The following is a 27,601-nucleotide window of genomic DNA, read 5'->3' as shown; positions in this document are numbered from 1 at the left end:
GCCGCTCCGCGGCATGTGGGATCCTCCCAGACCGGGGCGCGGACCCGGTTCCCCTGCATCGGCAGGCGGACGCGCAACCACTGCGCCACCAGGGAAGCCCGGATCTTAGTACTTTTATCAATATGAGCTTATCAACAAATATGCTGCCTCTTCATCATATTTGCCACTAATAATTCCTCATTTTTTGGCCTTCTTTAGTTTTTCAATTTAGAAAGTTTACATTTTTATGAACTAAAATATTTTCCTTCATGACCTTTATTTTTATTTTTTATTGGGACATAATTGACATATACCTTCATGACCTTTAATACTAAAATTCTAAATGGATCTCCTCTCAGAGTTGATATTCATTTGTATTTTCTTCTAGTTTTTCTACAGTTAAGTTGTAGTATTTAACTTCTTTCACTTACCTAGAATTTATTCAGGTGTACTGTTTAAGGTTAGAATTCTTTTTTCTTTTTTTTTCTAAATTCTTAACCAACTGTTCAAACGCCTTATCCCCCACTGAGTTGCATGCTTCTTTTATCCTTTTTTTAATGCTTATATAAAACTGAGTCTATTTCTGCCTAGCTATGTAATATTTCACTATCCACCAAGGCTAATAATCCTCCAATTAAGCTCTGTCTTCAAAATTTTCTTTGCCATCTCCCTTGTTTATTTTTCCAGATGAATTTTTAAAATAATTATATGAATATTTAAAATAATATACAATTATATTTATAAAAAATTTTTAAATAATTTTTTAAATAATATATATCCAATTGTAAAAGGACTCTTGGAATTTTCACTGTAAGTACACGAAGCCTAAAAATAAATTAAGGAAGAATTGACATCTTGATGATTTTAAACTCTGCCATCCAGGAAAGTTTTTCTTCATTAAGTTTCCCATATTTTTCAACAAAATGTGGTCATTTTCTTCACATAGATCACTGACATTTCAAATAAAGTTTACTTCTAGGTATTTTGTATTTGTTATTTTAGATTGTTTTCTAACTGGGATATTACTGGCATATGTAGGGAAACTTGCTAACTTGTCAAGACAGTCCAACTGACACTCTAATTGTCCTTTTGTTTCTTAGCCATCTCCCTGCAGGTACCACCCACAAGTCTGAGTTCTGCCCTCTGGAGCTAGGTGGAGTGAAACTGCACCTCCTTCTACAGGACAAATTTTCATCTCTTGGAGACTGCTATCATGTTTCCATCAGCCTTCTTTTGTCCTGGCTAAATAACCCCGCTGATAGGATGAAAATGTATCTGGGAGAAATTCAAATGACAGTGGTGAGGTGGGTGGATTTGGGGCAGGTTAGGCTAGAGGTGGGGTACCAGTGAGGACTGGCTTCTGTGGTAATCCAGGCTTAAAGAGATGGGCTAAGAGGATACGAACTTGGGAAGGGGCAAGTCTGGGAGATATCTCAAAAGAGGAAACATTAGGACATATTGACAAACTAGATATAAGGAATAAAGAAATGCAAAGAGTCAAAGATGGCTCTAAATCACTGAAGAAAGTGATTCTCTCTACTAAGAGGAAGTATGAGAGTTGAAAAGGGAAGGTAGTTTCGAAGGAAGTCAATTTTGGTCCTCCTGACCCTGAGATTAGAATATATCCAAGGAGACAGATCTACAGACTAGTGGTGAGATAAGAGAAAACATATGTATTGGTCTGTGCCCTGGGTTCCTGGCACAGGGTTCCTAACACCCTTGTCAACTCCTAAGTGATAAATGCACTAGGATCATCTTTTATTCTAATGAGGGGACTCCGGCCGGGCTCCTGGATGGGGGCTGATCACCAGAAAGACCAAGCCATGATTAGAAGCTTGGAATTCTCAGCCCTGTCCCCCACTTACCCAGAAAGGGGAGAGGGGCTAGAAATGAAGTTCACGATTGATCATGCCTGCATGAGGAAGACTCCATAAAATCCCAACAGTATGGGGTTCGGAGAGCTTCCAGGTGGGGAGCACATCCTTATACTGGGAAGGTGATGCACTCCAACTTCACCGAGACTGAACCTCCTGCACTCGGGACCCTCCCAGGCCTCGCCCTATGGATCTCTTCATCTGGCTGTTCATCTGCATCCTTTATTATATCCTTTAATAAACTGGTAAAGGTAAGTAGGTGATTCCCCTGAGTTCTGCGAGCCTCTCTAGCAAATTAATCGAACCCAAGGAGGGGACTGTGGGAACCTCCAGTTTGCAGGCAAGTCAGACAAAAGTCCAGCTAGGGACCTGCTACTTGCAGTTGGCATCTGAGGTTGGGGAGGGACAGTCTCTTGTGACTGAGCCCTTAACCTTATCTCCAGGTAGATGGTGTCAGAATTGAGTTAAATTGTAGGACACCCAGCTGGTGTTGCAGAGAATTGTCTGTTATAGGGGGAAAAAAACCCACATACTTGGTGACCAGAAGTGAAGTGTTCTGTGTATGTAGTAAAGGAGACATACAGGTGAAAAACTGAGTTTTTCCTAAACATCAGTGTTTTTCCAATTTTCCCCCACAATCATATGTTTTACATAGCAGGCCAGTTCAAACACAAACACATAGAAATAGATATAAAACAGATATAAGTGTCCTCAAACTCCTGCAGACATATGTGAGTTTGGCCTAGAATACCCCCCCACCCGAATTGACAGATTAAGTCAAGAAGACAAATGACTTCCTTCCCCTCAGCTTGTGAGATCCTGTGGTCTAAGACTTGGCGACCAATACCCCATCAGGAAATTAATTATCCTACCACCATCTACCCTCAATCCCATGTCCCAGAGGACTCCAGAGGAAGAGAGATTCCAGAAGAAAGGCCACACACATTTTAGAGTTCAAAGTAGGTCTCACTGCCAACCCACAGAGCACACAGAGTTAGAAATTTCTCACCTTTTAAAAACACATCTCCTTTAGCCTCAGGCTAGATAAGGATTTTCCTTGGAGAAAGAGGGGCTAGAGAATATTTAGGTCTCCAACTTTGAGTTTCAAGGCCATGGGGCTTAGAACTGGGACAGGGAAGATAGGAAACACTTTCTCCTTGCGAAGTGAGAGTCCTAAATCGAAGCATGGAAAAGAGGCCAAGGGCCCTAGGCTAACATCTGCTGTTGGGTCAGAGCCTGAACAAACTCAGGCCCGAGCTCTGCAACGCTTGGCAATGAGGAATGAGGGAGCCCACGGGATTAGCAGAGGCCCCACAAAAAACAGCAACACACACTGAAGAGCTGATTAAAGACAGAAATTTGCTTTTCTACCCCAAGGGATATTACCCTCCTCAGTCAAATTAAGTTGCTTTAAGTCATATCATGTCAAAGCATCTTTACAGAGTACATCTTGGAACGTTTCATAATACAAAATTTTTTAAAATAGAGTTGAAAATAAGCCAATCAATTTTTGGCTTTAGATACTTAATTTTAAAAAAGAAGAAGTGAGAGAGTAGCACTGACATATATACACTACCAAATGTAAAATAGCTAGCTAGTGGGAAGTAGCCGCATAGCACAGGGAGATCAGCTCGGTGCTTTGTGACCACCTAGAGGGGTGGGATAGGGAGGGTGGGAGGGAGATGCAAGAGGAAGGAGATATGGGGATATATGTATATGTATAGCTGATTCACTTTGTTATAAAGCAGAAACTAACACACCATTGTAAAGCAATTATACTCCAATAAAGATGTTAAAAAATAAATAAAATTAAAATTAAAAAAAGATGTGGTACATATATACAATGGAATATTACTCATCCATAAAAAGGAACAAAACTGGGTCATTTGTAGAGACATGGCTGGACCCAGAGGCTGTCATACAGAGTGAAGTAAGTCAGAAACAGAAAAACGAATATCCTATATTAATGCATATATGTGGAATCTGAAAAACTTGGTATAGACGATCTTGTTTACAAAGCAGACATAGAGACACAGACGTAGAGAACAAATGTATGGATACCAAGGGGGAAAGGGGGGAGTTGGAGGAATTGGGAGATTGGGGTTGACATATATACACTATTGATACTCTGTATAAAATAGGTAACTAATGAGAAACTACTGTACAGCACAGGGAACTCTATTCAGTTCTCTGTGGTGACCTAAATGAGAAGGAAATACAAAAAAGAGGGGATATATGTATACGTAGAGCTGATTCACTTTGCGGTACAGTAGAAACTAACACAATTCTGTAAAGCAACTGTACCCCAATAAAAATTTTTTAAAAAATTAGGTTCAGTGCAGGGATTGCTACCAAATAATTTCAGGTCAGGTCAGATTTTAACACCAACACAAAGACTAAAATATTTTCTTCTTTCAGAATTTTCTAGATTGGGGATTACAGCTAAGGGATGCCGGACCTTTATTCAAACTCTGATAATCTCTCACCGGGGGTAACAAAACAGCTTCTGAATTGCTCTTCCTGTTCTCCAATTCTTCAGCATCCCACTATCATCCTTCTAAAACTGTGCTGGCCAATACAGTTGCCTCAGCCATAGAAAGGAATGAAATAATGCCATTTACAGCAACATGCATAGACCCAGAGATTACCATACTAAGTGAAGTAAGCCAGACAAAGACAAAATCATATGATACTGCTTCTATGTGGAAGCTAAAATAAGAATGACACAAATGAACTTACATACAAAACTGAAGTAGACCCACAGACATAAAAAACAAACATGATAATCAAAGGGGAAAGCAGGGGGAGGGATAAATTAGGAGTTTAAGGATTAACCTATACACACTACTATATATAAAACAGATAACCAACAAGGACCCACTGTATAGCACAGGGAACTCTACTGAATATTTTCCAATAAGCTATAAGGGAAAGGAATCTGAGAAAAAATAGATATATACGTATGAATAACTGAATCACTTTGCTGTACACCTGAAATGAACACATTGTAAATCAACTATACTTCAATAAAATAATTAATTAACTAATTAATTACATAAAATAAAAATGAAACTGTGCTGGCCAATACAGTTGCCTCTGCTACATTTGGCTATTTACATTTAAATAAACTAAAATTAAACAGAAGTAAAAGTTCAATAACAATTAAGTTCTCAATAATACTTGTGACTACTGGCTAGGTATTAGACAAGGCAAATACAGAACATTTCCATTATCAGCAATAACTAGAGAGTGCTGTTTGATCTGCCAAATGAATTAAAGACCTTCCATAAATCCTAAAGCTTAGAGTATATATTTCAAATTCCTTAAAAAGTCATTCCTAGATTGTCAGAATTTGGGTAATCTTACTAACATAATATATCACTCTTTTCATGCCTCTTCTCAGCCATATTGCTACTAAAATTGTTCATCTATAATAACAGGAAAAAAAGGTAGAATATATGGGCAGTCTACCTTCAGGTTGGTGGGTAGATGTGTAGGCAGACGTTTACTAAAATTTTGTTTTTCTTCCAATCGTTCTACTTTCTTAGTAAAATAGGTGGAAATGATGATTAGGGAAGAGGTTGGAGGTGAGAGAGAAAATATGGTACCACTGTTTAAGAGAGTGGGAGAAGAAACAGAATTGAGGGACAGAATGATTGTTTGGCAGCTTCTAGACCCCTAAAAATGAGTGATCATGAATTAAATGGAGGAATAGCCTGCAGATCATCTTTTGTTTGGTTTCCTCTGGCCACATTCAAATGCATGGAAGTAAACACCTAGCAGGCAGAGAGTTGTTCACTAGAGTTGATTTCTGACAAACAAGTCTAACTAGTGGAAGGTCAACAAACTAGGCTGAATTGGAATTATGGGTTCTAAGGGTGTGCCATGGGAGGCAAACAGGTTAAGAAGGAAGACAGGACCAACAGGTGAAAACTTGGTCGAATCAACAAATCGCAAGTCCCAGTGTAGTCAAAAGATTGTTGGAGTTCTGTATTAGGGGACATGAACTAGAAAGATAGGGGGTGGTGGTCACAGAGGGGGGGACTAGGAATAGCCATGATGGAAGGCTCACATTTACATGATCTAGCGAATATGCCTCTGGAAGTGGGTGCAGAGATAAGACGCGGGCAAGAACACTGAAAGAAGGGAAATCACTGAAACACAAGCCTAGGGCACTGAAAGAAGCATTTTCCCGGCTATCCATACCATTAACCATCATGACCAAGCAGTGTGGAAAGGAGGGACAGTGAGTTAGGAGATGGGGCAGTTTTTCAGCTCATTTTTTTTCATCAGCTACTTACATTTCCTTTTGGGGACATTTCAAGCCACAAACTGCCAATTTTTATCAAGTGATTTTCTAATTAAAAACTGGCCATCATCAAAAAATCTACAAACAATAAATGCTGGAGAGAGTGTGGAGAAAAGGGAACCTTCCTACACTATTGATGGGAATTTAAATTGGTGCAGCCACTGTGGAGAATAGTATGCAGATTCCTTAAAAAACTAAAAACAGAGCTTACCATATGATTGATCCAGCAAACCCACATATCCGGAGCAAACCATAATTCAAAAAGATACATGCACCCCAATGTTCATTGCAGCACTATTTACAATAGCCAGGTCATGGAAGCAACCTAAATGTCCATTGATGGAGGAATGGATAAAGAAGATGTGGTATATATATACAATGAAATATTACTCAGCCATAAAAAAGAACAAAAATGGGTCATTTGTAGAGACATGGATGGACCTAGAAACTGTCATACTGAGTGAAGTAAGTCAGACACAGAAAGACAAATATCATATATCACTTGTATGTGGAATCTACAAAAAAAGGGTACAAATGAACTTATTTACAAAACAGAAGTAGAGGCACAGATGCAGAAAACAAACTTATAGTTACCACGGGATAAGGTGGGGGGGATAAACTGGGAGATTGGGATTGACATATACACATTACTATATATAAAATAGATAACTAATAAGAACCTGCTGTATAGCACAGGGAACTCTACTCAATATTCTGTAGTGACCTATATGGGAAAAGAACCTGAAAAAAAAAAAAAGTGGATATATGTATAACTGATTCACTTTGCTGTACACCTGAAACTAACAACCCTGTAAATCAACTATACTCCAATAATTTTTTTTTAAAAAGAAGACTAAGTTATGTGAAATTCAAGTACTATAGAGATGCATAATGTAGAATTATATCTGTGACAGAAATTGCTATCTTTCCCTATTATCCATTTTCCCCTCTGAATGCAGAAACTACCTGTCGATGGAGACATGCATGGGAGAGGTATCAGAAAGGGCAAGAATACTAACGTGGGTGACAGCACCTTGCTGATTTTAGTCAGGTGTACAGAGACAGGTGATCTGGGGTAAAAATCGGTCACTCTGCAAGCAGAGAGAGAAGGGAACATTGCTTGAAGCCAGAAACCTAGGAGTCCAGGAATCCGGACAGTTGCAGAACCAAAACAGTGAACTGTACCCTAAATCGCAGGAGATGACACTGTCTTTCAGAATCTTTATCAGCGACCTCCTTTTAAGACTTTTCAGCCAGATCAATAAAGCTGGACCTAATGTGGGGATCAGATAAAGGTGCTGTGCTGCCTTCCCACCCAATAAACCTATTGTTTCAGATGATGCCGAGGTAGTTGCCATGACAACCAAGAGGGTGATATATGGACACGGCAACAAAAGCCAGTAAATATGGCAAGTGCAAGAAAGTTCTTAGAAAAGAACTTTGAGCACAATTATTGACACATAGAAAGGACTGGAGGAAATCTGTTCTAATTTCAACATTCTCTGTAGCCACAGAAGACAGTGACCAAGGATCTATGCTTATGAATAGACAAAGGAGTTATTTTCTAAGAGCAGGATGGGTGTCTAATCAAAAAAATGACTGCAAGGTCTCTGCAATTCATGTCCCACAGGATTTCACCGTTCCTGTGGAAAAATGTCTGCTGTGTGTCTCCCCTTCTTTTTCCAAAACCCACTATTTTATCACAGCTATCTTGCTCTGCTATTATATATGCATATGAGGTGGGGGAGAGGTAACTAACTCACTTATATGCATATGGGGTGGGGGAGAGGTAACTAACTCACTTATTGGTGTGTTCATAGGATCCACAGCTAGCAATGACTTGGCATTATCAAGATTTCCTGCACTTTGAGTTGGATTCAGCAATTGAGGCAACTTTGGGGTATTTTTCATAATAATGAATGAATAAATGTATAAGGGAAAAACACTGTACATGGATACTTGGGTGGACAAAAAGATTTGAACTGTGGCTGAAACTACTCTCACCCCATATTCATTCTCTCCTTCTTCCTTTTAGAAAGAGGCTTCATTTCCCCTCACCCATCCCTAAGGTTTACCTGGGTGCGTGCCTGTCCAGGGAGAAATGACATGTCTCAACGCCTCTTTTAGTTAAATATGGTTACTAGACTAGGTTTTGTAAACTTCTGGATTAATATTTTGTAGACAAAACCACTTCCCCTACACACTGTCCCCCTGGCTGGTGAGACCACATATGTGGCAAAAGTCCAGTTTTGATGATGCAGACAAAGATTACTCCTTAGCAATGATCACATCTGTCCATGTTTTCTTTCTAATTTCCTTCCCTTGTTGAAGAAAGCATTTCCTCTTTCGAAATCTCGTATTTTCTTCTCGTCCCTGTAAAGTTGCTGTTTTGACTCAGCTCTTTCTCTTGGGTTGCTTGCCATCAGAGCATAAGCACATGAGAGCAAATGGTGTCACCCCCAAGTGTGCCAGGCCACAGGCAAGGTCCTGATTCCTCAGGGCCTAACTTGCCTTATCTTTAAAACTGTGAATTATAATAATATTTACCTCATAGGGTTTTCTGCGGAGAAAAGTAGATAATGAATATAAAATGCTCATCAGAATTCTAAACAGGTACTATTTATCACCACAATCCTGCATTATTAAAAATAAAAAGATAGATTTCAATAAACCATCTTGAAATAATGTCAATAATACAGTTTTAAAATTTAAGTAGCAAAACAATACAATAGAGCTCCATTGATAAAAAAGCTGACTTCTGCATATATGTTCATGTGTGCATACGTATGTCTGAATAAGCATGAAAAATTGTAAGAATGGGAATCAAAATGTTAATAGTATCTATCTTAAGGAATGGGAAACAGTTTTCAAGGGCTACAACTTTTAAAATATCAGGATTATGTGAGATTGGTGGTTTCTGTTTTATTGCTATTTTTATTATTTTTGATTTAAAAGCTCTTCAGATAAGCAATTATAATTAAAGCTACAAATTTATAGATAGATACGATCAAATCTATTTTCAAGGCCCTTTTACTTTATGGAAAATCAATATGTTAATTACATTTTAACAAGTCAGAATATTTTTTTTTAAGTCTGCCTCACAGTATTTTTTGAGCTTGTCTATGATTTAAAGTACTGGAAGCTTCTTCCATGCAGTTGCTAGGTAACAGCTCTTCAGAAAGCAGTAAGCAACAGTGGACAGTGCATGAAACCAATCTAGTCCTGGATTTTGATTTACAGAAATCAAATATCCTTTGGAGAAAGAGCTTTTAAAGAGAAACACGAAACAGGGTAAATTTTTAAAATTGAATGTTATTTGTTTTTATTTTACAGGGAAAGAGTTTATTACATAGACCGACTTAACAAATTGCATTATAAACCTCTCACATAGCCTTCGCTTATTAGACTCTGTTTATAAGCATGAGTGGGTTGATTGCCATGAAAATTGCTTCTTTTTCTTAGAGGAGAATAATCTCTAACAATCAAGTTTTATTTTGATCCTGTTGCTTTAATCAATAAAATACCAGTCAGAGTGTGTGTGTTTGTGTGTGTACATGAGCAGACATCATACTTCTGCCAATTCTAGGACTGTGAACCATTCAATGGCTAAGAATAGGTTTAAGTAAAGCTTTAAAAGTCATTTAGTTTCACAAGATCTAAATACAAGATGCTTATTAAATATACAGAGTTCAACCCAGTTTGACGTTGGCAACGTTCAATAAACAGATGTATTTCACTTCAGTAATATTGAGTATAAAACACATTTTTGTGTTTCTAATTGCTTGAATCCTTATGTTAATGCTGTAATTTTTTTAATGTATCATACTAATTAAGTGCTTAAAGGGGAATCATTTCCCGTATCCTAGAGCAAAACAGTTTTAATTTTAATAACCTCCTTTTTTTTTAAACATGTCACAGAAACAGCAGTCTTAATATTTTTTGAAAAATTGCTGACCTCAGAACTCCATTTATTTAGGTACTAACTGAAAGTAGTCATTTCTCACTAGCTCGTGATAGTAACTGATGTCATGAGAGTTAATGATATAGTTATTGAATTGCCTTAATATAATAATACTAATCCCAAATAGGATTTCAACTTTTATGCTAAATGGTACATATATATGTATGTATATGTATGCATGTGTGTTATTAAACCTCACAAAAGTTTTATGATATATATTGTGTTAAACAGTTTTCAGATAAGCAATTAGATGTTCAGAGAGGTCAAGTTACTTGCCTAAATCCATTATTAACTTAAATTCACACGGCCTATAAAGAACTCTACAAAAGCTATACAAGTCTAAAATTGATTAACCAAGCACATTACAATAAGTGAATCTTCTAGTGGTTTTTCTCTCCCTTGAACTTACTTTAAAGCTTACTACTTGCTACCAGACGGACAAGTGGTTCAAACAACCACTTAACTGAACTGAAAAAATACAAACACCATGTTTCCCAAAACCCCATCATTTAATGAGGGAGTTTGGAAGGAATGTGGCCAAGTCTGACCTTGAAATCAATTTCATTGCTTTTCAATCACACACACACCCCAAAATCATAGCTGGACCAAAATGATTTGAGTCACTGATTCAAAGGGATTTTGAAAGATCTCTAGAAAATTTATTAGTAGCAAATATACTGTGATAACTTTTATAAAGGACATAAATGCAAGTGCTCTAAGAAGATACAAAAGGATACCTTTCCTCCTCTGCAGGAATCAGAAAGAGTATCCCCAAAGAAGTGATGTTTAAACTAAGATTTTTAAGGATAATTAACAGTAGTTAGTTGAAAGGTGAAGAAAGCATACAGAGGTGATTTTCTTAAAAGTAAATCAGAGAGTTAGGAGGATATTTAAATTTTTAAGGAGATAAATGAACAAAGAAAGAGATTTGAAGATTAAGGAGAGAAAAATATCACAAGGCTGCTAACGAGGTACAAGGTGATGGGGTCCAGCCTGGAGATAAGGAAATCCTATTGTAACAGGAGAAAAGCAGGAAATGGTAAGTGAAAAGGAAGTGACATTAGGAAAATACAGTAGCAAAAATCTGAGGAAATTTTCACTCATTAGCTTCCCCCACCTAAGAATTAAGAGGTGAACTGAAGATTGAAATGGTAACTGCAAGAGTAAGAGTGTGTTTTGATAAGGAAAAAAAGTCCACACTGTTAAGGGCCTGTGAGCTGCCAGACCATGAGTTCACAGTGATATGAGTCTGACCCACGGTGTGAATTTTTTTTTTTTTTCCTAGCAGGGCTCAGTCAAGGCGCAGGAAAAAAGAATCCATCTGATAAGAATTTTGTTTGTTTGTATGTTTGTTATTGTCAATCAGGAGCCATAAAAAGTTAAAACAAAGGAAAGCAGTATACAGATATGAGGTTGGCTGAATGACAGACCACAGAGTTCAGGTGGTTTAAAGAGGACAGGACAGAAAAAAGGAAGGTGAGGCACAGAAGACTCTAGACCGATAAGGCATCAGAGCTATGCTTCTCAGCTGTTTGTGATGAAGGACAGATGTTCCTTTCCTTTTTAATTTCCAATGCACTGCAGACACATATGCAGTTCTATCGTGCATGCCTGAATAGAACTCATGCCATATGTGACTAACCTACGAATATGATATGATCCAAACCAGTCTACTCACTTATCAAAGAGACAACACACGGTGATGCACTAGGGTGTCACAGCCATGGCAGATTGCTATCAAAGTTTCTAAATGCTCACTATCAATTTGGTATTTATTTTATAGCCTAGTAAAAGTCTGTAGACTGAAACTGGTTTTTGGCCTACACTTTGAGTAGCACTGTGTTAAAAGCTAATTGATTTACAATGTTGGGCCAATCTCTGCTGTACAGCAAAGTGATAAAATAAAATAAATTAAATTAAATAGGTCTCACATCAAAACAAAAAAAAGCTAATCGAAAAGCATTGCATCAATGAAGTGGAGGGGAAGGCTTTAGATAGCACTAGATGGTTGAATTAGCAAAACGGAAGATTGAGTTTGGGTATTGTGAAGTCTGAATAAATAGGTAAGTCTGTAAATAGGCCTGAAATCATTTGGGAGGATGTCAGGGGACAGGTATACACTCCACTACATATCTTTTTCACTCTAAATCTCTGGAAATCATTGTCAAACTGGAAAACAGACTTTCTGAACCACACATTCTATGAAGATTAAAATATAATCCCAGCATTTGTAGAAATATATTATAAAGTAGGAAAGTGTTGCAAAGGTGCTCCTGTACTTGACTGAAAGAATCATTACATTTGGAGCCACAAGGCATAAGTTCGAATTCCACGTCTTTAAGCACGTTAAGGCTTTGAGCAACTATGCCTAGTATCATATTAGACAAATTGGTATAGTTATTTATATCTGTCTTACACAAATGTAAACTTCAGATTGAAATAACACAGAAGAGCATGCAGCAAACTAGAGTCCCATGATAAGTAAAGTTTTTTCTTTCATAAAAATAGACAATAAGTGGAAATATGCACTTCTGTGAGTACACACCTTTTCCTTCCCAAAGACAGAAGATGCTACGATCTGCCTGATCTTCCCACGCAAACGACAACCCATAGCCATATTTATAGTTGTCATGTATAACCTGAGACAGCTGTTTTCAGCCATGTCGTTACTCTGGACAAAAGTGCAAAGGAAACTCTCACCTCATCTCTTCTATTGGGTATTTAGGATACACTCATTGGCCACCGCCAATGAGTGTATCCTAAATACTGTTTTTCAGCAGTCTTCCAGAATAACCAAATCTTTTCCTTTCCCTCCAAAATGTCCATGCTTACAGAAATAAACAGGTAGATAGATGCTACTATCAATTAGATATTCATCTAACAATCTTAATAAAGAGACATAAAAAAGACGATTGAAATTTCAAGTTTACCAGAAGGCATATGCAATTTAAAAGGAGTTTCTTAATGCAAAGTGAGGTTGACTTAATGGGATAATTGAGGCACGTGTCTTGTCTCGCTGAGTCCTTGCCTACTATGGACTGTTCTTCCACCAACCAGCCCCTACAATTTTTCAACATGATGTTCACATCAACAGAGTCCAGAAAATGAAGTAAGTTAGGCATTTCAGTCCCTCACGATCCACACATTCTTTTTGATCTTAGGAGATAATTCTAGGGGTTGCTAAAAACTCTGTCTTTAAAAAAAGTAACTATTGGCAAAATAAACTGAATTGAACTATCACATGATGGATCCTTGGATAATCTAGAGGCAAAAATTATAAAGAAAACATTGATGATTGTGCAAGAAGGAGACAAAAATTCTGTTAGTTAAAAACACCATGAACACAACGGAAAGACAACTGGCAAACTGCAAAATAAAAAAATGCAACTTTCAAAAAGTCAAAATGTCAGTAATTTTAGAATACGAAAAATCTCCACAGCTCACTAAGAGAAAAATAGTCACCTCTGTAGAAAATAACGGTAAAGCGATGTTTTCTACACAAATGCACACACAAATTAAATGTACAATAGATACATGGAAATGTACAACTGTTAGTAATCAAAACTTTAAAATTAAAACAAACTATCAGTGGCAACACCACATACCTCTTAACAGCACACGTTCTGGAGACAGAACACGTGCATTTAAGATCCAGCTGTACCACTAAGTTATGGTACCACCAGCATTTTACTTAACATCTTCCTGTCTCAGTTTTCTCATCTGTAAAAGGGGAATAATACTGGAATCTACCTGTGGCAGCTAGCCTCCCAGACAGCCTCTATGATTCTCATATCCTGGGATTTAGATCCTGTGTCATTCCCACCTACACAGAATAGGACTGATCTTGTGACCAGTAAGATATTGTGGAAATGACAGTGTGACGGCCAAGGCAAGGACATTCTGGCTTCTGCCTTAAGGAAAAGTCTAAGAGGTAAGGAACTGAGGCCTCCTGCCAACAGCCAGCACTAACTTGCCAACCATGTCAGTGAAAAGGGGACCACCCTGGATGCAGATCTTCCAGCCCAAGTCAAGCCTTCAGATAACATAGCCCCAACTGACATCTTTACTGCAACATCACACATATCCTGATTATTACTCCCCCAAATTCCTGACTCACAGAAACTGTGAGACAATGAGTGTTTCTTTACTGGTTATACCGTGAAGATGTGAAGTTATTAACTCAGTATCAGCAATAGATAACTAATCTACTATCTTAACAAGGTTGTGATGAAAATTCATTTCGTTACAATACTCTGTAATGACCTATATGGGAAAAGAATCTAAAAAAGAATGGATATATGTATATGTAGAACTGATTCACTTTGCTGTACAGCAGAAACTAACACAACATTGTAAATCCACTATACTCCAATAAAAAATTAATTAAAAAAAGAAAATTCTTTGAGTTAATCTATATATAAAAGGTAATTCAGAACCGTAGTCATTGCACATAGTAGGCATTAAATAAATGTCAACTGCCACAATAATAATAATAATATAGTTCTTATATTATTTTTCATTCAGCCAAGGGGCAAAAGTTAAAAGGAATATTGCTCACTCCTGCAATGATAAGTTATTCATTTCTGGAGAGCAAATTGGCATTGTGTATTAAAAACCATAAAAGTACACATACCATTTAACCTAGGAATTAAACTAGATAACCATCTTAAGGCTATTATAACACAAGTTCACAAAAACCTCTTTTATGATAATCGAGCTTTTATTTTACTTTTTTTAGTTCCAGACGAAACCGAATCTTAAGAAGCTGAAAACCTAATAATGAATAAAAAATCGAAAAAGAAACTGATTTTGTCAAAATTACTAATTTACAATTTCAACATATTACAAATTTCTTTTTCTTATTTTTAAACATGTAAACTTCCAAAATTTTTTTGGAAATATCTCAGCTAATTACACTCACCTTGGTGGTTTTAAAAATAGCTGCCCCTTTTAAAAACTGACTTATTTTTCATCCCTTATTGGAAGGTGAATTTAACATTGTCAAGGAGGAACTAGGTATTGGCTAATTCATCAGATTTAGTCCTTATGATTTACTACACAGAATAGCTTGATGGTTTAAATGAGACCTGGGCACCAATGAAAGTTGTCATTATATCAATATATTAAATGAGAGTTGGTTGTGGATTATATAACAATATGCTAATTGCACAGATCTGTAAATTCACATACATTATCTTTTACCCACATAATAGTGATATTTCAGGTCTATACAAACATATTATAGCCTATACAAACATAACCCCTTGTTGTAATTAAGTGAACATCTTCCCTGCTTAGATATAACTATTTGCAAATTTTTTCATGGCATTAATTACACTTGATAATTTGGATCTTGTGGGAAAAATGTGAAAATGTAAACTATAAATAAATTAAAAACAACCATCTTCAACAAACTTACCTTCTAGCTAGTATTATGTTTCCATATGAAAATGAAATACAATTTAATGTACATAAATAGTATTAATAAAATTGTTACCCTACTGTAAGGAATTTCCTATCTTGCTTATTTCAGCTGTACTACTCTTCATTTTAATATAATTTCTAACAATGACTTATAGGTGGATAATTTATATACACACCACATCTTGTGTATCTTATGTATGTATTCTCATATGAGACAGTTTACTTCTTTCTACCTCTATTCTTACAATAAAAATTGTAATGGATGTCTTTTTATTTAAATGTTGTGTGCAGGTCATATTATTTCCTCATGAAAGCTTCACGTAATTGTATAAACCGATACTAGCTGATGTATCCATCCTTTTTGGATTTCTGCATGTGCATCCTTTTATCACTTTGTACAATACTCTCACACCAAGCATTTCCCAACAGTACCTCCGGAGTAGCATTCTACGGACACACATTTTAATGACACTGCTAGAAAAAACGAATGATGCAGAAAAAATTACGGGGTCTGTACCTAGATTTCCGGCGTTCTTCTCCTGTGTCACCCCTTCTCCTGTAGAATTCCTTGTTACCACATCATGGTGGAAGATCACTTACTTATTTGAAAGCTTTTTGTGAGATAATAGAAAGTATATACACTGATTTCTCTCCTCAGTTTTCCTGACCCAGAACTCCTGAAACCACTGTAATTTCCTGGTTGATAAGAACACTAGGAACATCCCTTGTTACTATATTTGTCTTCAACGCAGTTGCTGACACGGAGCTCTTAAAACTGTTGTGAATTCCTAAGTGATAAGAGTATGAGGGGCATCTTTTGTCCTAATGAGGTGATTCTGGGTGGGCTTCTGGATGGCTCCAGGATGGACTGGTCACCAGAAAGACCAAGTTGTGATCAGAAGCTTGGAATTTTCAGTTCCAACCCCATCTTCCAGAGAGGGTAGAGGGGCTGGAAGTGGAGTTAATAAATGGTCATGCCTATGTGAGAGAACCTCCATAAAATACCAGTAGTCAAGGGTTTGGAGGGCTTCCAGGTTGGTGAACACATCTACCCTGGGAGGCTGATGCACCCCAAATCCACAGGGACAGAGGTTCCCGTGCTCAGGACCCTCCCAGGCCTCGCTGTTTTTACCTCATCATCTGGGGGAGGCTTGCAGGTCTGGTCCCTTGACCTGTGGGATCTGATGCTATCTTTGAATAGACAGTGTCAGAATTGAGTTGAACTGTAGGACAGCCAGCTGGTGTTGCACAGAATTGCTTGGTGTGGGGGAAAAAAAAAACCCCACACATTTGGTGACCAGAAGTGTCAGAAGCGAAGTGCTTGGTGTGAGAAGTAAAGGTCACAGCAGAGGAACACAGGAGGAAAGACCTGGGGTTTCCCCAACACAGGTGGAAAACTGTACTTTTTTTTTTTTTTTCTTTTCACTATTTCATACATTTTTGTATAGTTTTATTCTACTGAGTTACAGTACTACTTTTCAACATTCTTAACAGATCATTTAAGTTTTTAAATCATACGAGTTAAATGAACATCTAAGCAACTACCAATAGATTCGTTAACTGTTATAGTATAATTCATATTAAATATGAGAATACACTAACAAGAGATGGAAAGTTGCAAAGATAAAATTATTTCTCACTCTTCTGTGGTTCTCACAGTCAACTGATTATGAAGTCTAGAGAATGTCTGAAATGATTCGTGAATCCGTTCTCACCCTGAACGACCATTAGGTTCAATCTCTCTGTATCACTCACCTGAACAAATATAATAACTTCCTAAATAATCACCCCATGAGGTCCTTTTTGTCCTCTTCCCTGCGCTCCATATTTCCCCTGGAGTCACTTTGTTAACTAGTTAAAAATTTACACCTTTACCTAAAACTTTCGTTAGCCTCTCATCGCTTCTCCAACAACATTCCAATTCTTTAGTAAAGCCTAATTCACAATCGCACGCACACACAACACCCACACATGCGCATGTGCACAATATGCCCTTACGCAGTATGATTTGAGGCAATGTTAGATTAAATAAACATCCCATTATGATATTTGCTCTCTCCACTTGTTGGCTATCCTAGTATTAGGATCTCATTCTTTTGGGGTTAAAAATTGTGTTTTAAGAGACTCTTTTCAATACAGAAGTAACTATTCCAGGAACAGGGATATTATATCAAATCATGAAAACTTGACTAAATTAGAACATAATTGGGGTCATGAGTTTTGATATATAAGGAGGGTGGCAAGGGTTGAGGAGGAGGATTCTAAGGTTACAAATGAAGCTCTCTGTAGAAAGAAAAAGCTCAGTTGAAGTGCTATTCTTGGGATGAATGTAAAGGTGCGCTCCCTGGTTATTAAAGGGTTAGAGGTAAAGAAAATTAGAAAATCTGCCATTGGAATAGATAGCTACTCCATCTTCATCTTCATTATAACACTAGTGCCTGGAACAATTTATTGCTCACAGTAGGACTCAATAAAAATGTTTCGAATGAGTAAGTAAGAATAAAAGAGGATATACCTGGTTTTCTTTATGAAACATTCACATCAAGAAACTACTTTACAGACTGAAAATCATAGGCCTAGGTTATGACAGAATATGCCTGGCACTTTCCTAAGACAGAAGAAGAAAAACGCTTCTCTGGTTTCCAGAACCATGAAAATGAGTCTTTGAGAAATATCCAACCATAAGAAAATTAGTGGAGAAAAACATAAAGATGCTTTGAGTTAATTAAATTATAGGTGGTCCACAAGAAAATGGCTTTAAATACCTAATGATCAGCAGCAATTAATCAAGTGTCAAAGAGAAAAGGCAGGAAATATGGTTTGGCCCATATATTAAACTTGTAAAAGTCACAGAAAGGAAAAACAAATACATGATTGATATTTTATTAGGAGGAGCAAAATACAGGAATGCATTTAACTTAAAAATAATTCACAGCAATGTTAATTTTTAAAATTTTGATTAAATGGGCCATGGCTATATAAGAAGTTAACATTCTAGGAAGGTGTGTTATGTGAAAGGGTACATAGAAGCGCTCTGTTCTATATATACCATTCTTCTGTTGATCTAAAATTACTTCTACAAAAAAACTTAAAAAGCAAATGCAATTAAAAATAAAATGTTGATTTTCATTTCTTAGGGGTGAAAATGTTATCTTGGCTATGTAGCAGAATGTCATTCTTAGGAAAAACATGCTTATGTAAAAAGTGTGTGTTTGTGTGTGTGTGTCTGTGTGTGTGTAATACACAGATAGAAGATGAAACACATGTGGAAATGTTCACTGTTGAATGTAAATGGGAGTAATACACGTTTTCATTGTATAATTTTAAAACTGTATGTTTGATTTTTTTGCAAAGCGAAAAATAGTGGGAAAAAAAAGTAAAAACTCCAAATTGTGCTGGGTTTGAAGATGGCCTTATGTTAAGTGGTTTCCGATAATCTTCACAATAAGACAAAAATCAAAAAGAAAATATTTCCATCTAAAAATGGAGAATTTTCAAAGTTTTGGTAATTTATCTTTTGAAAATATAAGAATTCAAAGCATTATGTTTTTAAGTAGGTTGTAAGAATGAAGTTTAACATGGTGTCTATGTGGGTGTATATGGGAAATGAAGAAATTATTCAGCATGAAGAACTCACACCTCACCATTTGGTAAAAGCCAAGCCTTGTGCATACATATGTTACTTAGAAACAGCTAAGATAATTTCCAATATTTATATTGCTTAGAAACATTTTTCCACTCTCTTTTTGGGGAGGAAAAATTGAGGCATCGGAGTGTCTGGTGTGCCAGTAAAAACCGATGGATAAACTTTTAGTCAAATCATTTCTCCAATATGTGCGTGTGTGTGTGTGTGTGTGTGTGATTTTAAACAATATTGTTTTTATAACGGTAGCCATCCATGACTATATACTATAAGAAAAACATATGTTTATAGAGTATTGTCAATGATATTGTTAGAAAGTATTTCCTTTTGCCCATTTTAACTTTTTTTGCAATTAAAATCTTTTTTTTTTTTTTTTTTAAAGTTCCCAGAACTAACTCCTATAGTTTTAGTATCATGAATCATTCTTCTCGGCACGCTTTAGTGGTGAAGGAGACAGAATTTTATTCATTCAGCACTTTACTATTGTGGTCTGATTCTTCCGTTCATTCATGAACTTTAATTCAAATCTGTTACTTAGGAAATATCATCATCGAAGCATGGGAAATAAAATTCATAGAAAATTCACAAATCACTTACAAATTGAGTTTTACGTTCTTTACTCCTACAAATTTATTTACAAACGTATGTTTACATTCTTTACTACTATTTGTGGGTGAAAATTTATCAATTTGATTTTTATGCCTTCCTATATTTGTTAAAATGAAGTGGGAAATTTCCAGAGAACCCAGTAGTTGAAAGAAAATTAGTCGATAAAGAAAAGGGAATTGAATAGTCACAGATGACCTAACACTTTATTTGGCAGGGGGAGTATAGAGTGGGAACCTAAATTTAGCAATTAATTTACTCAGATAATAGGGGTTCACCCTCCCTCTGATTTTCTGAGTAATTTCATCTGATTAGGAGACAAACAGCAAAGATTTTCCATTCAAGTGACAAACTGGAGAGTACAGTTCATTCTTTAAGTTCATTCAAGGCTTTTCAGTAAAAGAGTTCTTTTCCTAGTAAGGTACATATTTTTCTTGTCCGTTTGTTTTGTTTTGTTTTGTGTATTTTTTTTTAATGAGTTTTGGAATGTACAGCGAAGAAAAAGATATGGGTTTGGTTTTATTCTGATTAAAACATGGGCTACAGAAACACATCTAAAAACTGAACTATTATAATGTTTTGCCTTTTTCATCACAGTTTTGTCACTAAGGAGAGACAACTTATGAAGGGTTCAGCAATGTGGAGGCGTAATCTTTTTTCCAGGTAATTTCAGATCAAATATTTGACCCTGGAGAGGCTTTACTGGGATTGCTAGTCCCACAAGAGGCTGACAAAGAGTACAAGATGTTATAAAACTACATTTTTCTGTTAGTCATAGCTAGGGAACACTGCCATTACCTCTTCCTATGTTCAGTACCAATTCCCACTTCTAAAAAAGAAGTGCATTGACAAAATTATTTCTCACAGGAAAAAAGATTTAACATAACCAAAGCTATATTACCATTCAATCTTTCATCTACAGAGGTTGACAAAAAATAATCCACTAGAGTCTTTTAAAATTAATGATGTTGGGACTTCCCTGATGAAGCAGTGGTTAAGAATCCACCTGCCAATGCAGGGGACACGGGTTCGAGCCCTGGTCCGGGAAGATCCCACATGCCGTGGGGCAACTAAGCCCATGCGCCACAACTACTGAGCCCACGCGCCTAGAGCCCGTGCTCCGCAAGAAGAGAAGCCACCGCGATGAGAGGCCCACACACCACAACAAAGAGTAGCCCCCGCTCGCCTCAACTACAGAAAGCCCATGCGCAGCAATGAAGACCCAACGCAGCCAAAAATAAATAAATTTTAAAAACTATATAAAAAAATAAAAATAAAGATGTTGTAAAAGAATGCTGGCATCCATATACTGAAAGGAGGAAACAGTGAGTTTAGGCTGACATTGATGGTGATGTAACTGCCTCTTACAATACACAAACGACTTTCATTATTGCAAATATGATGGGAATATGAGAGCAGCAATAAGTTTATAGATACAATTTGTAAATAGTCAGGAACAAAAGGAAAGGGAGTGTTTTGAAACAGCCTAAGTAAAACATGATTATGGCATGGACAAGGGTTGTGTCTGTGGATAAGCCTGAGATATTCAGGGAGTGGAACCATACACCGCTTGATGGACTAGATACAAACAATGGAAGAATAAAAGACTCATGGGTTTTGGGCTTGAGTTCTAACTATTAATAGATGCTGCTGGGAAGAATGGAGGTGAAACAGATTTTAGGTCAGGGAAAATCAGTAACTTTCTCTAGATATCTTAATTTTGAGACAGCTATTAGATACCTAACAGGAGACACTGACTATTCAGTTAGAGGAACAAGACAGGAGTTCATAGTGGATATTTGAGGGAGAGACTCAATTTTGGAAATCAAATAAATGGATGAGCTCCCCTAAGGAAAAGGCATTCGAGGAAAAAAAGAAAATTCTTTTGAATTTTCTTTGTAGAAAATCTTATGATATGTGGATAATGGCAATTTTATTTCTCTTTTTCCAATACTTATTCCTTTTATTTATTTTTGTACTCTTACCACATGCCTCAGGATTTCCAGGACAATGCTGAGTACAAGTGGTTTTAGTAGGCATCCTTGTCTGTACATAATCTTAAAGACAGACTCTCAATATGTGACCATTAAATATTTGTTTTCCTCTAGGTTATTTTGTAGATAACCTGCCTTAGGTTAAGAAGTTCCTTACTTGTAGCTTCCTAGCATTTTATATATATATATTTTTTAATTTTGAAGGGATGTTGAATTCTCTCTCAAATGCTTTTTTGTATCCATTGAAGTAATAATAATATTTCCTCCTTTAAAATGATGATCTACTTCTAGAATAATTCCAACTTGGTGATGATACATTATTTTTTAAATACATTACTTTGCTAATATATTTTCTATAATTTTTCAACTATGTTAATCAATTAAATTGGTCTCTAATTATCATTTCCCATACTATGCTTAATGAGTTTTGTATCAAGGCCATAATCCCATACAATGAGTTAGGGAGACATCTTTCTTTTTCTGTTCTCTGGAAAATATGTTCAAGCTGAAAATTATGTGCTCTTTGAATGTCTATAATAAGCTCTTTGTAAAGCTTCATGGGAAACCCTCAGTTACTTTTCCTGGAGACAAAGATAAGACAGACTTATTAGGAGGATGAGACATAGGTATTCAAGATTCATGACAATCATCAATTTGATAGGTACTAATTACTAGTGGCTGATGTTCTTTTGAGTATTTTTTTAAATCATAACAACCCTATGGGATAGTTTCTCTTATTACCCTCACTGTACATATTGAAGAACTCAACCCTGAGAGATCGAGAAGCCTGAGATCATGCAGTCATTACATAGTAGAACAAAGATTTGACTGAGATCAGCCTCATTCCAGAATTTGCAATATATATCTATTCACTTGGACAAATTTATTATAAAAAGGGGCAAACTGCAGAAAATAAATACTGTTTTTCTATGAACCAATATGAGTTTATTTTCTTCTTGAAAATTGTGGTGATTAAAATAATCAAATTATCTGCGAAGGATATTTTTATTTTACTTGAATCATTACAATTTGTACTTGGGCTCATATTCAGAAATCTTTTATTGTAACTATTATTTTGCTGAGGATTTTGTTCTTTCTAACTCTAGGCTCACTATGTTAACTTCTCTCTTGTTGACATGAGTAAGAGCATATCTTTTCTGTTGCTGAAATCATGTCCGTATGGACTTTTCTTCGTGAATCTGATCAAAGTGGAGAAGATAATTGTATTTATAATTAATACTATAATAATTCATATAATAATTCATTCAAATAATAGTGTAACAATTCCATAATTTACTTTAATGAATGCCTACAGTCTTTTTGTTCAGGAGAAAATGATCCATAAATTATATAAATGGTATATCTGCATAAAGTAATAGTTACTAGGTTGCTACATTGTTTTTGCTTTCTAATATTTTCCATACATATCAGTTGAATTTTGAAGTTCCTCCCTTTCATATTTTAAAAACATGGATTTACTTTAAAAAACTACATCAATGATAGTCATGCTAGGAGTTCCACAATTTAGGGGAATTGAAGAAAGTAATTAAATAAATGGAAATAAAAATATATTTTATATCTTGTGATAATTGGACTCATGCTATTTAATACTCATGAGACTACAAGGACAAAAATATAATGAATATTACCACGTAAATATGATTTATGATTAAAGCAATTATTATTTTATTACCAACAGTATTCATTATCTATTGCTGTATAACAAATGACTCCAAAACTTAGTGACTTAAAAGAATCATTTCATTTCTCAACATTCTGTGGGTCAGCATGGCTTTTTGGGTTGGTTGATGGGTGAGTTGGGAGCTAGGGAGGTGGGGTGCCAGGGATGGATGAGCCTCACTTTCCATGTGATTTTTTCATCCTTGGAAAGACTAAATCGGGATTCTTCACAAGCAGTCTCTGGGCAGTGTTCCTGTGAAAGGCAAGCAAAGGCTGGATGGCCTTTTAAGGCTTAGTTTCTAAAGTCACACAATGCAGCTTTTGTCACAGTGCATTGGTCAAAGCCAAGTGACAGGACAACCCATACTCAAAGGGTGGAGAAATAGATTCCACCTCCGCATGGAAGAAGCCGCAACGTGGAATCACAATAGGACACAGACACAGGAAGCATGGCTCATTGGAAGCCATTATTTTAACAACCTACCACACCAACTAAATGACAGCTTGATACACTGCCTTTTGAAAGGTTAAGTCCATAATCTTTTTAACCTCATGCTGAGATATAAAGCATATTATATTGGTTTGAGAGTCTCATACATCACCCCAAACTGTTTCTTGTGGCATTTTAATGAAACCAGGGTACTTTCATCTTTTCATATTATAAAAAGATTTCCTCTGAGATGTTTTAATCTCAGCCATAAAAGAATACAGACATTATTAAAACGCATTTCAGCAGATGCCATAAATGAGAAATAATGAGATAAACTATTGGGATAGCATTTTTAAACTGTTCATTTTGATGGATTTATCGAAATAACAGCAAAATAAGAATGTGAAAGAGAATCAATTCAAATCGTCTTTGTAATTTTTTGTTTGTAAAAATAGACAATTTCAGTGAGTTTGGTCTGTTGTGAGCACATCAATGTCTTGCTAAAGGGAGAAAAACTAAAATCTGCTCTGAATTTTAGTTATAGCATATTCAAAAGTAAAAATTGTTTTCCCAAACTACGTATTGTTTTAAGATCCACAGTCCATATTCATTTATTGAAGACCTAATATGTTTCAGGTATTATTTATTTAATCCTTACTGCTAATTCTAAACAATGGAATAGAGACATTATATTATTATGGTCATTTAACAAGAGAAAAATATAGGGGCAAAAATACTAATATGCTGAGCTAAATCTTACATGTTGGCACTCAAAGTTAAATATATGTTTTAAGAACTTTAGTGCTGTGCCATTACTACCTTCCTAAAAATTTTATCATAGCAAGTCATTATGAGGTATGAAAATTTTGCACAAATATTCCTTTTCCTAAATAATGATAAAAATAAGGCAGCTTAGTTACAAAGGTTTTTTTAGATAAATAATTGGCATTTCCTGAATGTTAATAACAAATGTAACTGGCCGAGAATGGAATACTTTACATGTATTTTTCCATTTAATTTCAAAAGATTGTCTACAAAGGAGGTACTGTTACTTTTAATTTTCGGTTTAGGAAACAGGCTTAAAGAAACGCTGGCACCATCTAAACCATTTAAATTCTCAGAATCTTTGGTTAGTACTTTAAAAAAAATCTTCAAAACAGATTGTAAAATGCTGCCAAAGTTGAGACTCATTGCTTTAAGTTGTTTCCTACAGTTTTTTAGAAAAAAGTGATGTCATTAGAAGCAAGGTTAAAAGATAAGAGTCAGAGAAAATGGAATAGCAAAAATTTCATGACTCTCATCATTATTTTAAAATTTCTTAGTGTTTATAATGTTTCTTTTAAATATCATATACTAATAGGTAAGCATTTTAAGGTATGTGAATACATCTTGTGAAGGACATACATTTTGCAAATGCATACTTAAAATGATTTACATTTTAACGGCTTTTGAAGGTTTAGACCATTAATGTGAAATTTTATAAAAATGGTTCTTATATTTGAAAAAAAAACAGTATATAAATTACTGCCTGGATCAAAATTAATTCCTATAGAAGCACTTAAGACAAAAATAAAGTACCATTTTACTGTTCAATTTTCTAACAGTTTAAAGTATAATGTCTTGTGGATAATTATTTTAAAAGCAGCGCCTGAATGAAAAATTCACATGTATCTTGCTCTTGAATTGTTTTCAAAATCTACCCCCAAATTAAGTCTATTTAAAATACTTGAATATATTATTCTATTCCGTGGTAAGTTTATACGTATATAAAATGATCTATAGCAAAGTATTGTCTATCTATATGCAAACATAAGTATAAATTAATATATATAACATTTGAAACCTGTGTCTATATTATGTACTCAATTAATCACGGCTAATCTATTCAAGCTTAATAACGTATCCAGAAAGTTTGGTTAATAAAATCACCAAATTATTTAAAAAAGTAAAAATCCACCACAAAGATTCACATTTTAAAGTGAATAAATCCTCATAACAAGTAGATGATAAAAAGGAAATTCTTCTGTTCTACAGAAACATGAATGTAATAAGTTACCACTAACTTCAGAGACATAACTCTTACAATCAAAATGGGAATTTGAGGCGATTCAAAGGATCTCATTCGCGGCCAAACTTACCAGCAAATTTGATATGGAATTTATTTTCAGGCTTTAAGATCTGGACATACAAAGGGCAATTTGGAGCAAAATCTTTTACAGCCCATGCTCTCAAAATTGTTTGGTGATCCTGAAATGATAAAAATTAAAATATCATGAGATAAACTGAAAATTTTATAATATATTAAGTAAAAATCATCAGTCAGTGTGTGAAACGGTCATATCTACAGTTTAAAATTAAGCATATGGGCTTCCCTGGTGGCGCAGTGGTTGAGAATCTGCCTGCTAATGCAGGGGACACGGGTTCGAGCCCTGGTCTGGGAAGATCTCACATGCCACGGAGCAACTGGGCCTGTGAGCCAAAACTACTGAGCCTGCGCGTCTGGAGCCTTTGCTCTGCAACAAGAGAGGCCGCGACAGTGAGAGGCCCGCGCACCACGATGAAGGGTGGCCCCCGCTCGCCACAGCTAGAGAAAGCCCTCGCACAGAAACGAAGACCCAACACAGCCAAAAAAAATAAATAAATAAAAAATAAAATAAAATAAAATTAAGCATATGAAATCATTCATTGTGAGGTCTTACTATTCAAGATAGGTATTATTTCTATAAAAGAGATCAACAATACCTAATTCAATCGGTAGTAATTATCAACACTTAGGAAATTAGCAGAGATTAAGAGGGAAGTCTCTCGAAAACCTTAAAAATAATTTTCCCAGAAAACACTTGAGGGGCAGAAACCTTCAGAAATGCAGCACAACTGTTAGTTTGTAATAACAGCTTCCACGGAAAAAAAATATGGACATAAAGTAATTTTAACATACTTAGAAAGATTGGTAAAAGGGGAATGACTGCAGTGACTATTCGTGAGGAGAACACATTAGTTTACTTTTTATATGACAGTAAAGTTAAAAGGATTTTGACTGTGTGTGTGTGTGTGTGTGTGTTGGAAGACCAATAACTTTCATATATTAAAAAAAAAAAACAGAAAAAAGATCTTTTAAAAAACATGCTAAGACTGAGAAAGGCAGTGAAAATCATGCTTACCATGAAATTTTACCATAGTATCACCCCATAAATTATTACTTAATTAACTGAATAAATCAAAGCAAATTACAGCTGTCCCTCAGTTTCCAGGACTCTCCGTGGATAATAAAATATGAGGATGCTCAGGGCTTTCCTGGTGGCGCAGTAGTTGAGGGTCCGCCTGCCGATGCAGGGGACACGGGTTCGTGCCCCGGTCCGGGAGGATCCCACATGCCGCGGAGCGGCTGGGCCCGTGAGCCACGGCCGCTGAGCCTGCGCGTCCGGAGCCTGTGCTCCGCAACGGGAGAGGCCACAACAAGGACTCTCCGTGGGTAATAAAATATGAGGATGCTCAGGGCTTTCCTGGTGGCGCAGTAGTTGAGAGTCCACCTGCCGATGCAGGGGACACGGGTTCGTGCCCCGGTCCGGGAGGATCCCACATGCCGCGGAGCGGCTGGGCCCGTGAGCCACGGCCGCTGAGCCTGCGCGTCCGGAGCCTGTGCTCCGCAACGGGAGAGGCCACAACAGTGAGAGGCCCGCGTACCGCAAAAAAAAAAAAAA

At 36.2% G+C, this 27,601-nt stretch overlaps 1 protein-coding gene across 6 annotated transcripts in view; it reads right to left on the bottom strand.

Annotated features, from left to right (window-relative positions):
* Window positions 1-27,601, bottom strand: part of KCNT2 (potassium sodium-activated channel subfamily T member 2) — a 395,778-nt gene that overhangs the window by 142,244 nt on the left and 225,933 nt on the right. For all 6 annotated transcript variants that reach the window (XM_055084010.1, XM_024130664.2, XM_055084011.1 and 3 more), the window contains exon 13: window positions 26,039-26,147. In XM_055084010.1, coding sequence (XP_054939985.1) covers window positions 26,039-26,147 — 109 coding nt within the window. The remainder of the gene's footprint in view (window positions 1-26,038; window positions 26,148-27,601) is intronic.

The sequence above is a fragment of the Physeter macrocephalus genome, chromosome 4, assembly GCF_002837175.3.
Source record: "Physeter macrocephalus isolate SW-GA chromosome 4, ASM283717v5, whole genome shotgun sequence".
Classification (NCBI taxonomy): domain Eukaryota; kingdom Metazoa; phylum Chordata; class Mammalia; order Artiodactyla; family Physeteridae; genus Physeter; species Physeter macrocephalus.
This window is presented reverse-complemented; position numbering and strand designations above follow the sequence as displayed.